Below are 16,849 nucleotides of genomic sequence, written 5' to 3' on the forward strand. Positions count from 1 at the left end.
TGGCTTGACAGTGGAGTAACACAGGGTACTGTGGTAGAAACAGTATTTTTTATCTAGATCAGTATACTGTATCACAAGTTGAAACAATTGAAGTCATTTAAATACATTATACATGAATCCTAGCTATTACATGTCTGCGTATTTGTTTATCTGCTATTTCGACTATAGCTACTAGTATACTATATGTCTCGATGAGTAATTACACAAGATCAGAATGATCTGTCCAGTAGATCTTCACTTAATTATTAGGGTAGACCAATATATCATATGCATGGCTAACTGCAGGCCTTTGGAGACTTTGGAATTTTATAAACATATACCCAGGGTAGTCCTCATAAAAATTGGGCAAAGAAATATAGATGCTCTATACCTGCCAGTAAATTAATAGGCATACACTTTGGTGTGAACCCTCATAAGTCGAACGTCCATTTAACTATGGTGGACTATGCAACTACAGATATCCAGACGTAGTGGCCGTGAAAGGAAGCGAGGCAGAAAGAGTTGCTAGGCACTAGTGGCTATCTTCAGCTGTTTGGGTGCCAAGGGAGATGTTGAAAGATCAAGGAGCTAAATACAGGTATATGTCTGATGAAGTATATGTCTAATGAAGGAAGTGAGCAGGTCATTGTCGATCCGCTAGCTGACTACAACTCCATACCATCCTCAATGTAATTGTTTTGTGGAATGTTTCCATGACATACTGAAACAGAGGCTGAGAAAGACGACAGCTATAAGAAGTCCAAGGAATGGGACAGATACCTCAACACTGTTCACTGGTTGCTATACGGAATAGTGGTCCTATGATGAACCTCAGATACCCCAAGGATCAGTTACCAGACGAAGACATCTAGACAACTTAGACAGTATGTGAGGGATCTGAGAATGAGGATGGAGGAAACCTGTTAGGTTGCCATTGAGGATTTGAAGGAGGCTAATGTGTTCAGAGAAGGAACTTCGACCAGCTTAAGGTTAGGTCAATTAAAGGGAATCAACTCTAATAACAAAAGCGAACAAAGTGTTGATGCATTGGCATAGCCCTTACAAAGTTGTAGAGAAGTAAGACCTTAAGATTACGATGAAAACATTCATGGAAAAAACAAGACCTTGCACATCAACCTGTTAAAGAAGGTTGATGGAGGCAGAAGGAAATGTGGCCGGGACGGCCGTAGGAGTTCTTGCGTCTGTCATGATTGCTATCAGACATGAAGGACTTTCATAAAGAAATCAATTTTCCTAACAGGCTTGAATCTCTTCCCTGTGAAAGGGGAAAGTAACATGGTAAAGATGTAGAAATTTCTTATGAATTTACAGAGTCACAGACAACTGAGGGGAAGAATTTCAAGTTTATCTTGTCTTGGACACTGTCAGAGATGGAAGGCTGCCGTGGGAAAGTAAAGACTAATAATGAGGTCATTTTTAGGATTAGCTGGGTTCTACAAATAATTTATACTGAACTTCACAGCAATCACTTCAAACACTATCCCTCTGACAGACCCAATGAAGAAAGGAAGTTTGAATCAGGTGGTTTGCATAGAGTGATGTGCATGAAAGAGCATTTTTTTTATATTCAGGACAATGTTGACAGCCAATTGCAAGCCAGGTTTTTGATTAGGAGTGTGCTATTGCAGCTCAAGAAGGATGGAGAAAAATGCTAATTACATATGTCAGCAGAAAACTTTTTCCAAGAGAGAAGAACTACGCAATCATAGAAAAGGTAGTTTTAATGATTGTGTGGGATTTATGTGTTCGGGTGTGACCTCTTCAACCGTACAGACTGAAGACTTGCCCAATCAAAGGTTCAAACACTGTTGGAACAGACTACCTAGCCGTCATTAGAACAGACAACCTGTCAGTGACATACATGCATTCGTAATGGTTGTCAAAGTATACCCCTTTCTTAGGAAGGTAGCCTCAGTGTCACTGTATCATGTATAGTTTGGTTGATATATTTTATTTGTGTAATGTGTTGTAATGAGTTATTTTGTAACCTATATCTTATAACTTTATCATACCTTGGAAAAGTAACCTTAAAAGTTTGGTATCACTGGGTGGAAATGGGTCACGGGTAGAAACGCAAGGGGTTTACAGCAACAGACATTGTGTTTCTAGCTTGTGTACCCAATATGGGTTTATCTTATCATGGCATGTGAAACAGACACAGAAGACAGACTGCCGTAAGGCTACTTTCACTCTTTCTCTATTCTGTTTTAAGTAGTATCATTGTATCATGTCATTATCAGGTCAAACAATCTAGGTGTCTGTGCACTCTAGTCAGCCTTGGCCACTGCTTAGTTTGGAGGTAGGAATATATTGTATTTAGGTTGTTTTCATGCTGGATTTAATATGTTCTGTATGAATCAGTGTCATAATATTGACTATATATATATGAATATACATATTTATTGCATTTTTGCCAGTGAAATATAGAAATTTATCAAAATAATAAAACTTAAATTTTCACTGCAGCGATGAGTAGTGAAAATATAAGATTTTGCAGTGAAAATATAACTTTTTCGTTTTTTAAACCAATCAGAGCTAACCTTTGTATTCACCTCATTGAAACTTGCTGATTTTTCCAAATACATTAGCATATAAAGATAAATTGGTTATTTTGCTGTTTTTCTGGGCATATACTCACTTGACGTTAGCTAGTCAGTCCTTTCAAAATAGTGCCGTCAAGTTGACATGGAGTAACGTCACACAGACATGACATCATGAATTATGTCACTGATTCCCGAGCTTTTTGACACTATTAATTTTTCGATGTTTTTAATTTTGTTTTTAAGCCTGTAAATGCAATAAAAAGAAAATTGAATGGTTTCCAGTTTAATAACATATATATTTCACTTGTATAACAGATTATTTCGATATTTTTCACTCGTGCTTCATACTCGTGAAAATATTGATATTCTGTCATACTCGTGAAATATTTGTTATATTAAATGGGAAACCATTTAATATCCTCTATTTATTGTATATGACATTATGTAGCTTGTATCATGAGTTTAACCTACACGTACATTCATAAATCTATGGAAGCCCAGTTCCAAAGTTACAGTAATCAGTGCAGTGTGTATAGACACTCAGATAGAACATGTATGGAAGCCTTGAGGTGTCTGTATACATTCAGATCCTCACCATCTCATCCCTTGGCCCCTAGATAATGTTTACCCTTTCTTCAAAATAAATTTACATCCTCACTACAGCTTTTTTTTTACTGTTTTTTTTACTATAAATGCACAATTATAAGACAATCTCAGTTGGCTGAATAATTTGAGAAGATGAGAAAACTGTAAATTATTCATTATTAAACCAATTGCATCTTACCTAAATTTTTCTTGTTAAATGTTTCCTCGAGAACAAATTGCGCTTCATTCTAAATGGATAGAAAAGAAAAAAAGTGATCAATAAAAAGACAAGCAAACCTCAATTAAGTACACACTATTACATTTTCATTAGTTGTTTATTCGTCTTCAGGGTATAATAATGTTAGAATTTATTCTTATGTAGATAAAAAAGTTATAATGAATTCAGCTGACATCCCCCCTGGAAGGTACAATGTATAGTACATGTAAACCTAGTGAAAATAACAACGTGATTACACTCACTTAATGCTACATATTTTGCTTTCAAAACCTGCATTATGTGACACGTACATACTTCAGAGACAGAATGAAATGTGAACAATTGGGCAAAAACAACTGTACCTATTCCACTGGGAGTCACCAGCTTTGTTATAGTTTTTGCCAATAAGCCTAAAATGCTAAAATATTTCACATAAATACGTCTAAAAATACTTCGTTTCTTGCAGTGACTTCTGATCATTAAAACTTAAAGTGCAAAGGATGGTGACATGTTTCATTGGTGTATAGTATGAGGTAGGGGGAACTACTCTTACAACAAAGCCCCCTCCATCACAGTGAATACAACAAGGGGAAGAACTTCTGTAAACAAAAATACCTTACCAAGGAAAATAGATTTTAGATTCGAAATTTTAAAAATTTAAAGCAAACCAGCTAGAAATAAAGTGAAGCAGATATTTATTGAAGTGTAATAGGTGCTTTCATATTTGTTTTTACTTTTTTTACTTTCAGTAATTTCCTTTTTTGAAATACTAGTACTAATTTATCAAATGTTAATTAACTACAGCACAGATCAAATGGTAAATGTTAATTACAATTATACATAAATCACAAAGTGGCCTTTTAACCTTGTCTATACCCCAACAGATCCATAAACATACAGTATTTCATGACATATAAAGAATGAATCCTGAAGCACACTGACAAGTCTACTTTTACTCATAGAGAAGAACAAGTGAGATTTTAGCCACAGAGAAACACAATGTCCTTACCTTTTTATCCACAAGGAAACACAATGTCCTTACCTTTTTATCTACAGAGAAACACAATATCCTTACCTTTTTATCTACAGAGAAACACAATGTCCTTACCTTTTTATCAACAGGTAAGCACAATGTCCTTACCTTTTTATCCACAAGGAAACACAATGTCCTTACCTTTTTATCCACAAGGAAACACAATGTCCTTACCTTTTTATCCACAAGGAAACACAATGTCCTTACCTTTTTATCTACAGAGAAACACAATGTCCTTACCTTTTTATCTACAGAGAAACACGATGTCCTTACCTTTTTATCTACAGAGAAACACAATGTCCTTACCTTTTTATCTACAGAGAAACACAATATCCTTACCTTTTTATCCACAAGGAAACACAATGTCCTTACCTTTTTATCTACAGGGAAACACAATGTCCTTACCTTTTTATCCACAAGGAAACACAATGTCCTTACCTTTTTATCTACAGAGAAACACAATGTCCTTACCTTTTTATCTACAGAGAAACACAATGTCCTTACCTTTTTATCTACAGAGAAACACAATGTCCTTACCTTTTTATCTACAGAGAAACACAATATCCTTACCTTTTTATCCACAAGGAAACACAATGTCCTTACCTTTTTATCTACAGGGAAACACAATGTCCTTACCTTTTTATCCACAAGGAAACACAATGTCCTTACCTTTTTATCTACAGAGAAACACAATGTCCTTACCTTTTTATCTACAGAGAAACACAATGTCCTTACCTTTTTATCTGCAGAGAAACACGATGTCCTTACCTTTTTATCCACAAGGAAACACAATGTCCTTACCTTTTTATCCACAAGGAAACACAATGTCCTTATCTTTTTATCCACAAGGAAACACAATGTCCTTACCTTTTTATCAACAGGGAAACATAATGTCCTTACCTTTTTATCCACAGGGAAACACAATGTCCTTACCTTTTTATCCACAGGGAAACACAATGTCCTTACCTTTTTATCTACAGGGAAACACAATGTCCTTACCTTTTTATCCACAGGGAAACACAATGTCCTTACCTTTTTATCTACAGAGAAACACAATGTCCTTACCTTTTTATCCACAAGGAAACACAATGTCCTTACCTTTTTATCTACAGAGAAACACAATGTCCTTACCTTTTTATCTACAGATAAACACAATGTCCTTACCTTTTTATCTACAAGGAAACACAATGTCCTTACCTTTTTATCCACAAGGAAACACGATGTCCTTACCTTTTTATCCACAAGGAAACACAATGTCCTTACCTTTTTATCCACAAGGAAACACGATGTCCTTACCTTTTTATCCACAAGGAAACACAATGTCCTTACCTTTTTATCCACAAGGAAACACGATGTCCTTACCTTTTTATCCGCAGGGAAACACAATATCCTTACCTTTTTATCTACAGAGAAACACGATGTCCTTACCTTTTTATCCACAGGGAAACACAATGTCCTTACCTTTTTATCCACAAGGAAACACAATGTCCTTACCTTTTTATCAACAGGGAAACACAATGTCCTTACCTTTTTATCCACAAGGAAACACAATGTCCTTACCTTCTTATCAACAGGGAAACACAATGTCCATACCTTTTTATCCACAAGGAAACACAATGTCCTTACCTTTTTATCAACAGGGAAACACAATGTCCTTACCTTTTTATCCACAAGGAAACACAATGTCCTTACCTTCTTATCAACAGGGAAACACAATGTCCTTACCTTTTTATCCACAAGGAAACACAATGTCCTTACCTTTTTATCAACAGGGAAACACAATGTCCTTACCTTTTTATCTACAGAGAAACACAATGTCCTTACCTTTTTATCTACAGAGAAACACAATGTCCTTACCTTTTTATCAACAGGGAAACACAATGTCCTTACCTTTTTATCCACAAGGAAACACAATGTCCTTACCTTTTTATCCACAGGGAAACACAATGTCCTTACCTTCTTATCCACAAGGAAACACAATGTCCTTACCTTTTTATCCACAGGGAAACACAATGTCCTTACCTTTTTATCTACAAGGAAACACAATGTCCTTACCTTTTTATCTACAGGGAAACACAATGTCCTTACCTTTTTATCTACAAGGAAACACAATGTCCTTACCTTTTTATCTACAGAGAAACACAATGTCCTTACCTTTTTATCCACAAGGAAACACAATGTCCTTACCTTTTTATCCACAGGGAAACACAATGTCCTTACCTTCTTATCCACAAGGAAACACAATGTCCTTACCTTTTTATCCACAGGGAAACACAATGTCCTTACCTTCTTATCCACAAGGAAACACAATGTCCTTACCTTTTTATCCACAGGGAAACACAATGTCCTTACCTTTTTATCTACAAGGAAACACAATGTCCTTACCTTTTTATCCACAGGGAAACACAATGTCCTTACCTTTTTATCTACAGGGAAACACAATGTCCTTACCTTTTTATCTACAAGGAAACACAATGTCCTTACCTTTTTATCTACAAGGAAACACAATGTCCTTACCTTTTTATCCACAAGGAAACACAATGTCCTTACCTTTTTATCTACAGGGAAACACAATGTCCTTACCTTTTTATCTACAAGGAAACACAATGTCCTTACCTTTTTATCTACAGAGAAACACAATGTCCTTACCTTTTTATCAACAGGGAAACACAATGTCCTTACCTTTTTATCCACAAGGAAACACAATGTCCTTACCTTTTTATCCACAGGGAAACACAATGTCCTTACCTTCTTATCCACAAGGAAACACAATGTCCTTACCTTTTTATCCACAGGGAATCACAATGTCCTTACCTTTTTATCTACAGGGAAACACAATGTCCTTACCTTTTTATCCACAAGGAAACACAATGTCCTTACCTTTTTATCTACAGAGAAACACAATGTCCTTACCTTTTTATCTACAGAGAAACACAATGTCCTTACCTTTTTATCTACAGAGAAACACGATGTCCTTACCTTTTTATCCACAAGGAAACACAATGTCCTTACCTTTTTATCCACAAGGAAACACAATGTCCTTACCTTTTTATCCACAAGGAAACACAATGTCCTTACCTTTTTATCCACAAGGAAACACAATGTCCTTACCTTTTTATCAACAGGGAAACATAATGTCCTTACCTTTTTATCCACAGGGAAACACAATGTCCTTACCTTTTTATCCACAGGGAAACACAATGTCCTTACCTTTTTATCTACAGGGAAACACAATGTCCTTACCTTTTTATCCACAGGGAAACACAATGTCCTTACCTTTTTATCTACAGAGAAACACAATGTCCTTACCTTTTTATCCACAAGGAAACACAATGTCCTTACCTTTTTATCTACAGAGAAACACAATGTCCTTACCTTTTTATCTACAGATAAACACAATGTCCTTACCTTTTTATCTACAAGGAAACACAATGTCCTTACCTTTTTATCCACAAGGAAACACGATGTCCTTACCTTTTTATCCACAAGGAAACACAATGTTCTTACCTTTTTATCCACAAGGAAACACGATGTCCTTACCTTTTTATCCACAAGGAAACACAATGTCCTTACCTTTTTATCCACAAGGAAACACGATGTCCTTACCTTTTTATCCGCAGGGAAACACAATATCCTTACCTTTTTATCTTCAGAGAAACACGATGTCCTTACCTTTTTATCCACAGGGAAACACAATGTCCTTACCTTTTTATCCACAAGGAAACACAATGTCCTTACCTTTTTATCAACAGGGAAACACAATGTCCTTACCTTTTTATCCACAAGGAAACACAATGTCCTTACCTTCTTATCAACAGGGAAACACAATGTCCATACCTTTTTATCCACAAGGAAACACAATGTCCTTACCTTTTTATCAACAGGGAAACACAATGTCCTTACCTTTTTATCCACAAGGAAACACAATGTCCTTACCTTCTTATCAACAGGGAAACACAATGTCCTTACCTTTTTATCCACAAGGAAACACAATGTCCTTACCTTTTTATCAACAGGGAAACACAATGTCCTTACCTTTTTATCTACAGAGAAACACAATGTCCTTACCTTTTTATCTACAGAGAAACACAATGTCCTTACCTTTTTATCAACAGGGAAACACAATGTCCTTACCTTTTTATCCACAAGGAAACACAATGTCCTTACCTTTTTATCCACAGGGAAACACAATGTCCTTACCTTCTTATCCACAAGGAAACACAATGTCCTTACCTTTTTATCCACAGGGAAACACAATGTCCTTACCTTTTTATCTACAAGGAAACACAATGTCCTTACCTTTTTATCTACAGGGAAACACAATGTCCTTACCTTTTTATCTACAAGGAAACACAATGTCCTTACCTTTTTATCTACAGAGAAACACAATGTCCTTACCTTTTTATCCACAAGGAAACACAATGTCCTTACCTTTTTATCCACAGGGAAACACAATGTCCTTACCTTCTTATCCACAAGGAAACACAATGTCCTTACCTTTTATCCACAGGGAAACACAATGTCCTTACCTTCTTATCCACAAGGAAACACAATGTCCTTACCTTTTTATCCACAGGGAAACACAATGTCCTTACCTTTTTATCTACAAGGAAACACAATGTCCTTACCTTTTTATCCACAGGGAAACACAATGTCCTTACCTTTTTATCTACAGGGAAACACAATGTCCTTACCTTTTTATCTACAAGGAAACACAATGTCCTTACCTTTTTATCTACAAGGAAACACAATGTCCTTACCTTTTTATCCACAAGGAAACACAATGTCCTTACCTTTTTATCTACAGGGAAACACAATGTCCTTACCTTTTTATCTACAAGGAAACACAATGTCCTTACCTTTTTATCTACAGAGAAACACAATGTCCTTACCTTTTTATCAACAGGGAAACACAATGTCCTTACCTTTTTATCCACAAGGAAACACAATGTCCTTACCTTTTTATCCACAGGGAAACACAATGTCCTTACCTTCTTATCCACAAGGAAACACAATGTCCTTACCTTTTTATCCACAGGGAATCACAATGTCCTTACCTTTTTATCTACAAGGAAACACAATGTCCTTACCTTTTTATCTACAAGGAAACACACTGTCCTTACCTTTTTATCTACAATCACCACAGCTGGTGTGTTGACATCAATTTGATAGCCAGGTACTAATCTCTCCAGGAACACAGAGTGGTGTTTTAAATCAATCACATGTAAATTCAATGTTCTGTTACTCCTGCAGTATAATCCATTCACCTTCTCCACATCAAAGCGACTGAAATCTTTTACGAAATCAAAAGGTGATGTCAAATTTTGTTCTTCCTGCAATTTTAGCTTTTTGCATTTGCGGTTTTGAAAAATCTGATTACTTTTGGTTATAAAAGGGTCTGTTGTTTTTCTAGACGAACATTTGTCATTGGACAGCACATTATAGCTACACTCTTTACAACACAAAGTCCGGTACTCATTGGTGTTATAGTCTTGGACAGTATTTAGACACTGGGGTAAAGAATTGGCAAGACCGCTGAACATGGCTCCAGCTGAAAGACTTGTGGGTGTGTCTAACATACACAGATGTGACCTCTCCTCCAGGTAAGGCGTTGCTTTGACATGTTTACAGTACTCACACACTGTCCAAGAATCATCTTGACTATATTCTTTATCATGACTAGTCACCAAGGAAATACAGCAGTTTTTATCATTAGTAGGGGGCATATATAGTGTGTTTTTATACACTTGTTTGTGAAGACATTGGTCCGTCTGTTGTAGGTGTCCCTCCAAACTTTCCACCCGACGACGTATGCTTAGTTCAACAGCATCCCGTATGAAAAAGCTATTATTACAGTTCAGGTAATGTAAAGCAATCTCACGTACCTGGAAAAGAAATTAATTTTTACTTTTAATCCATTTAGTTAAAGAGCATTTATCAAAAACTAATTTTCAAAACTTAACACAATTAATACAAATCTCTTCACAATTCAACATTGAATGATGCTCAATAAAAGATGGCCAAGTGTGTGAAGCATGATTTAAACCATCAAAACACTAAAGTTAGAATCATTCTGAAATTTTATTAACTTTTATTCAAATTCATCAAGAAGTGAAATCACAAGTCTAGAGTGCTTACAAAGAGTTTCTTAAATTAAAATATTGACCTTTTTCTTCGAAATCATCTCCGTGAAACTCCAATTCTTTGGAGATTGAACAGTACAGTGTATACTCTGTCTAAACCGGACTCTGTCCAATCCGGATATTTGCCAAAACCGGCCAAATAATTTGGTCCCAAAAATTCCCTTCTTTATTTATAGTAAATAAACTCTGCATAATCCGGACTCCGTCTATTCTGTACGGCCATATATTTCGGCCCCATTCCTTTTGTATACTAGTAAATCTACTCTGTATAAACCGGCACCAGTCCCATTTATGTTTCCCTGGTAGCGGTGGCTTTAGGGGCTCCCAACGAGTGTTTATACAGTTGTAATTGCTGCACAGGTATATTATCAATTGACTATTTACCGTCATTGTCCACAGGTGGCTACGGCAGGATTAACACCTAAACAGTTTTTACGTACAATAAAGAATGCATTTTTGTTAATTGATACCCATAATGTTACGCGTTTGTAAATTTATCGTAATTAAGAAATGTTTCATGCTGGCTGGCTTCCCCTTTGCGGACCTCTCTACACGAACGTACCCGGATGAGGAAGTTGGAGATGATGATGACGACATACCTTTTGTATTAATCTGTTTATTTTTGTATTAATCTGTTTATTTTATTAACAAACATGGATCTCGCCACAGTCGCCAACATTAAGGACCAATTAGAAATTGAGGATAATTCCTCAGATTGGGAATCTGCACTTGTAGAAAGTGTCAGATCAGTTGATTACCGGTATTCGGACTCGGTGAAAGGCCTCTTAAAACAAACAACAATCAGTGATTGTTTTCAACCGATGTAATGTTTACATAGTGTCTTATTGCCAGTGTTGAATTAAATTAGTAAATTCAAAGTTTGTATATGCATGAATAATGCACAATGACATCTACTTTATAATATATCTTTCATTCATTTTTTGCATTCAACAACAATATAAAAGTAGAATCTCTACAAACCGGAACTCTCTACAAACCGGAACTCTCTACAATCCGGAACTCTCTACAAACCGGAACTCTCTACAATCCGGAACTCTCTACAAACCGGAACTCTCTACAATCCGGAACTCTCTACAAACCGGCTTTATTTTGTGGTCCCAAAGGTGTCCAGATTAGGCAGAGTCCACTGTACTTTATAAGTGGGTGAAATTTCACTAAAATCCCTTAAGTGACTAAAACACAGGCAAATTTTGGAATCAGGCAAATGAGCATCCCTACACCACCTCCATCATTTAGTCACCAGAAGAAAAAAGTTCAAATAAAATCCCCTTTATTTTGATGTAATATGTCCGGGTCTTGGACATCTGATTCTACCTTATCAAACACACTGATATTTCATAAGCAGAAACATGGTTATCAGGCATAGTATAACTTACTCACTGATAATTATATGGACGACATCAATCTACAACTTTAGGAAATAAACTTTTCCAACGTCACACAGTCTGAATAGTTTTAATGATTATATTATAAGCTAGAACTTACCATGTTATAGTAATATCTGTCTGTATGTAGCTGATTTACAGGGGTAAACACTAACATGGCTGGTCCCATGTTTATGGCTGAAGACAAATGCTGCGTTTTATGTCCAGGGGGAGACAACCACTGCACCACAGGCTGAAAATGACAGATTGATATTGGCAAGAATAATCTAAATATACCACACTGTGCCACGACATTAAAACATATTGATATCTTTTTTGTTTTCATGCAATGTCTACATTTAAAATTAAGGGCCAAGCCAATAATAAAAGTATGGGAATCAGTATAGGAAAAAGGGAAGGTAGGAGACAAATTGGTACCGTATCGTAGATAAAATGTACAGGAAAGGTGTGTGACCAAGGGTACTTATTCAGAGCATAGCTATATTATATGATTTACATTGTATATTCCTTAATTTACAAACCTGTTGTTTGTAAAGTCCAATCCAATGTGTTATGTATTCATAAGTAAAATTGTTGCTTTGAGGATAGAGCTGAAATGAAAATGAACAACATTTTATGTACTGATATATATATATATATAACCAATCTTAAATGATCTACATATCTCAGCCATAGGACATATCAGAGCCATAGGACAAATTGTTTCTAGTGAAAGTTCTACACAATTCCATCACTTGATTTTCCTTCTTATCTTTGTCATTTTGGAACATTGATCAAACTACACAGCAAATTGTTATGAATGTTTAATACATTTCTTTTTGTAATACATTATTCCCTCACATCTCACCAGCAGTATTATCCTGTGTGGAAAGAAGCAAAACAAGTTTAAACAAGAGCTGTTGGAGAACAGCATAGCTCGTCTCGCAAATGTTTGTCAATAAATAATTAAAATATATTAATTGGAATGGTTTCGCAAATTGCATTAATAATATCTATATTGTTTACTCGATCAGATTATCCTTTGTGAATTAATGCAATTTTCAAAACCATACCAATTTATATATATATAAATTATTTATTGACAAACATTCCGGAGACAAGCTTTGCTGTTGTAGATTAAATGAATATATTAAATACAAATGTAATTGCTTTTGGACATATTTCTTCAATTTTTTGACAAAATATTATCCTAATGAGAGTTGTCTCCCTTGAAAAATGTGGATCGGTATAAATTGTCTATTGTGAGCATTTTCACATTGTTTTATTTTCAGTTTCACCCCAAGAAGGGATAGTGTAACTCCATAGGGACTCTTTTACCAAATATCAGCACCCTTTTACAATCATAAAGTGATGTGTTAAATAGCTTTCAACATTTGCACAAAATTAAAAAAAAAAAATGTGTTTTTTCCCCAAAAAAATATTTCAGTTTAACTCCGGCAAGGAATAGTTTAACCCCCACAGGGAACCTAATACCATGTATTACTATGCCTTTCAACACTCACAATATAAACTTAACACAAAGTCCAAAGATTTAAAAACAAACACAAAAAAACACAGATTTAAAAAGAAAAAATCCAATTTTTTTTTAAAGTTTTACTCCAGGAAGGGATTGTCTTACTCAATAGGGAGTCTATTACCAATTATCAGCACCCTAGTACAATTATAAAGTGATGTATTAATACCTTTCAACACTTGCACCAAAAACTTAACGCAGAAATATTCTTCAACACTTGCACCAAAAACTTAACGCAGAAATATTCTAAGTCCAAAAATTTGAAAATTCTGTTTTTTTCCCAAAAAAATCTTATAGTTTAACTCTGGAAGGGGATAGTTTAACCCCAGAGGGACTCTATTGCCAATTATCAGCACCCTAGTACAATTATATAGTGATGTATTAATACCTTTCAACACTTGCACCAAAAACTTAATGCAAAAATTTTCTAAATCCAAAAATTTTCAAAAATCTGTTTTTTTCCAAAAAATCTTTTAGTTTAACTCCGGCAGGGGATAGTTTGACCCCCACAGGGACCATATTACCATAAATTTCTATGCCTTTCAACACTTGCGCCAAAAATATAACATTTGGAAAACCAACGCCGAAGCCGGAGTGACGACATAAGCTCTCACTCTTCATCGAAGAGAAGAGCTAAAAATATCAAGATATCTCTGTAGAGAGAGCCTTGTTTTAGACAACCTAGAATCTCTATCACACGCATGTGGGTTAATGTTGCGTCCCGTTTTGTTGCTCATTAGTGTATTCATGTAAAAAATACATTGTTGTACATTGTTGCAACTTGTACATTCCAATGACGTCACATTGTTTACAGATCCCGCGTTGTGTCTGCACTGCCTGACACGAAGGCTTCATTCTGTGTTTTTTAGTGTTTTTGTTAATTTTCTTACAATTCAATTGATCAGGTATGATTAAACAATCCCAATCAATATGAGGTGTGAATGTAATTTTAAGTTTAAACGGCATGTTGCAAAAAATACTTCAACTTTCACTTTGACAGTGCATTCGTGATTGGAGCTTCGATCGGCTGTCATGGCAACGACGAGGACGGTGGTTTTATCACAGTGTCGAATTTACAAACTTGCATGTACAGCCGAAAACGTCTAACTATACCTTATGTCTTTGGAAATCATCTGTAAATAATTATTTGAATTAATTACGATCCATTGCATTCGTTTATTAACGTTTGTTCTTTTCTATATGCCGATTTCGATACTTAAAACACTGAAGAGTTCCAATATTGGAGAATGAACATTAACACTTGCTCTATAATTCGTTCTAGAGCACCCGACTACCCTAAATCAATAACTATGAAACAGGTAAGAGCGTGAAGGTAATTGTATGAGAACAACGAAAAGTGCTGTACATTCTTACGAAAATGACAAACATCGTCAAAATTACTTAAAAAGTAGTCAATTAATCGGCACTTCGTCAATTAAGACCAGTTTATAACGCCGTTATGTAACCATACTTGAATAAATAGAAGAATGTACAGCACTTTTTCTCGGTTTCTTAGCACGATGAATAAGTGCATCATATTTGTTTGTACGACAAAATACGTTGGTCGGGTGCTCTGGCCATATTTACCGACCAAGTGTTAATGTAGTCCTTCGTGCCGGTCACGTGACCACGCGAGAACAGGAGGACCGACGAAAACATCCCGATAAAGACGTTAGACACCTAACATTAAAATCCGATCAAGAAAACAAACAGAACTTACCGGGAAATCATTAAATATTGAATTTATATGAAAACATGACGATTTTTGTTCTTTTTAATTATAAATGCAACATTAACCCACATGCGCAGCCTAAAGGAAAGGCAAGATATTTGTCAGACTTACTAATGATGTATTTGTCAGACTTACTAATGATGTATTTGTCAGTCTGTGCAAAATCAAACTTTTGGTAGTGTGTAAACCTAAGAGACTTGCAAGACTTGGCTGAGTGACGATGGCTGTACGGACTGGCTGATTAAAATCTGTAAATAAAACACAATCCACATAGTCAACAAGGCTTATAACAAACATCAATGGACCATAAAAAAATTATCTTTATTTCCAGAGTTTATTTCCAATTTGTAAGATACACATAGTGAAGTAAATCCGGTTTTAAGGAATATGTATTTGTTGAAGTTTTGCTGTTCACAAATTCATTATTTCCTAAATTGACTACATACTGTAATGTGTTCAAATGACAAAACAATGTCTAAAATCAGTATACTGTAAATCACTTATATTTCGCGAGTACTTAATTTCGCGAACTCACCTTATTTGACTTATTCGCGAATACATAATTTCGCGAATTCCGATCTCAAAATGACTTTAAATTCGCGAATAACGTTAACAGATCGGAGATATGTCCAGGTTGGTAGCCATTTTGTTTATGAGAATCATGTGACGGTACAAGAAAAGTCATGTGATTCAATCATGTGATATCGGCGTCTGGTCATACTGAATTGTATTTACCGTACCTGTATACGCCTCTCGGCTATATACAAGTGGATTAAACAAAAGAAATGTGGTATTCAACGTGCGTTTATATTTGGAGGGTGAAATGAGTTGTTTTCAATATAAATAAAGCTTTCACGCCCCCTCATATGTAGTTAGTCTGGATTATTTCACCGACATGACCACGCTTACAAAGGCGGTGTCAGACATTAAACAAAACCCACGGCTCGTTAAGAATGCCTGGGAGATGGCGGGACTACAATAGGTTGTGAGTAATTAACGTACATTGTAATTAACGTACGTGTGTATACAGTGATACCGATGAACAGTTCTCGGGACAGTCTATTTCGAATAATATATACTCCAGGCGATTATTTGTTCTGAATGTTTGTATTAAATATATAATCTGTTTGATTTCAACTTTGTTATGGTAAATATCTTTTCGAGAATAAAGCGATGTGAAGTGCTATATATACATGTAACCTTACATAACTTACAACAGCGTGGGTAATAAAGTACGACGTATTCCGGATGACCATCCGGGATCCTCGGGACCGTACCTAATTAACTGCATGTAAAACGTCGTCAAGAAGTTAATTAAGACCGAGTTCAACCACAATATTAGTGTTCAGTGGGGTTTTGTGTGTGTGAAATTTTGGTGTTTTGTTAGATAAAATTACACTCTGATCTACATGTAAGTATATAATCTATCATTCTATTATTACTTTAATGGCGATGTCTGTTCACCAACTAAAGATTACGATCAATTCAAAATGGATGCCAATTATTTTTGTATAAATATTCGCGAGGGATTTGAATTCGCGTTTGACTCTCCTCGCGAATTAACGCGAAAATAAATCCCACGCGAAATATAAGTGATTTACAGTATATGATCTATCAAGTTACATGGTCCTTTCTTAGGGTTACCTGTCCATGTGGATGGGTTAATTCAAATTTAAA

General features: G+C 35.5%; 1 protein-coding gene across 1 annotated transcript in view; it reads right to left on the reverse strand.

Annotated features, from left to right (window-relative positions):
• The window catches only part of LOC117333381 (thioredoxin domain-containing protein 11-like), a gene marked incomplete in the record, with an annotated part of 89,317 nt that overhangs the window by 65,552 nt on the left and 6,916 nt on the right, over window positions 1-16,849 (reverse strand). Inside the window, 5 exon segments of the mRNA XM_033892691.1 lie at window positions 3,328-3,376; window positions 9,502-10,263; window positions 12,028-12,159; window positions 12,449-12,517; window positions 15,308-15,420. Coding sequence (XP_033748582.1) covers window positions 3,328-3,376; window positions 9,502-10,263; window positions 12,028-12,159; window positions 12,449-12,517; window positions 15,308-15,420 — 1,125 coding nt within the window.

Source organism: Pecten maximus, chromosome 1 (genome assembly GCF_902652985.1).
Source record: "Pecten maximus chromosome 1, xPecMax1.1, whole genome shotgun sequence".
NCBI lineage: Eukaryota > Metazoa > Mollusca > Bivalvia > Pectinida > Pectinidae > Pecten > Pecten maximus.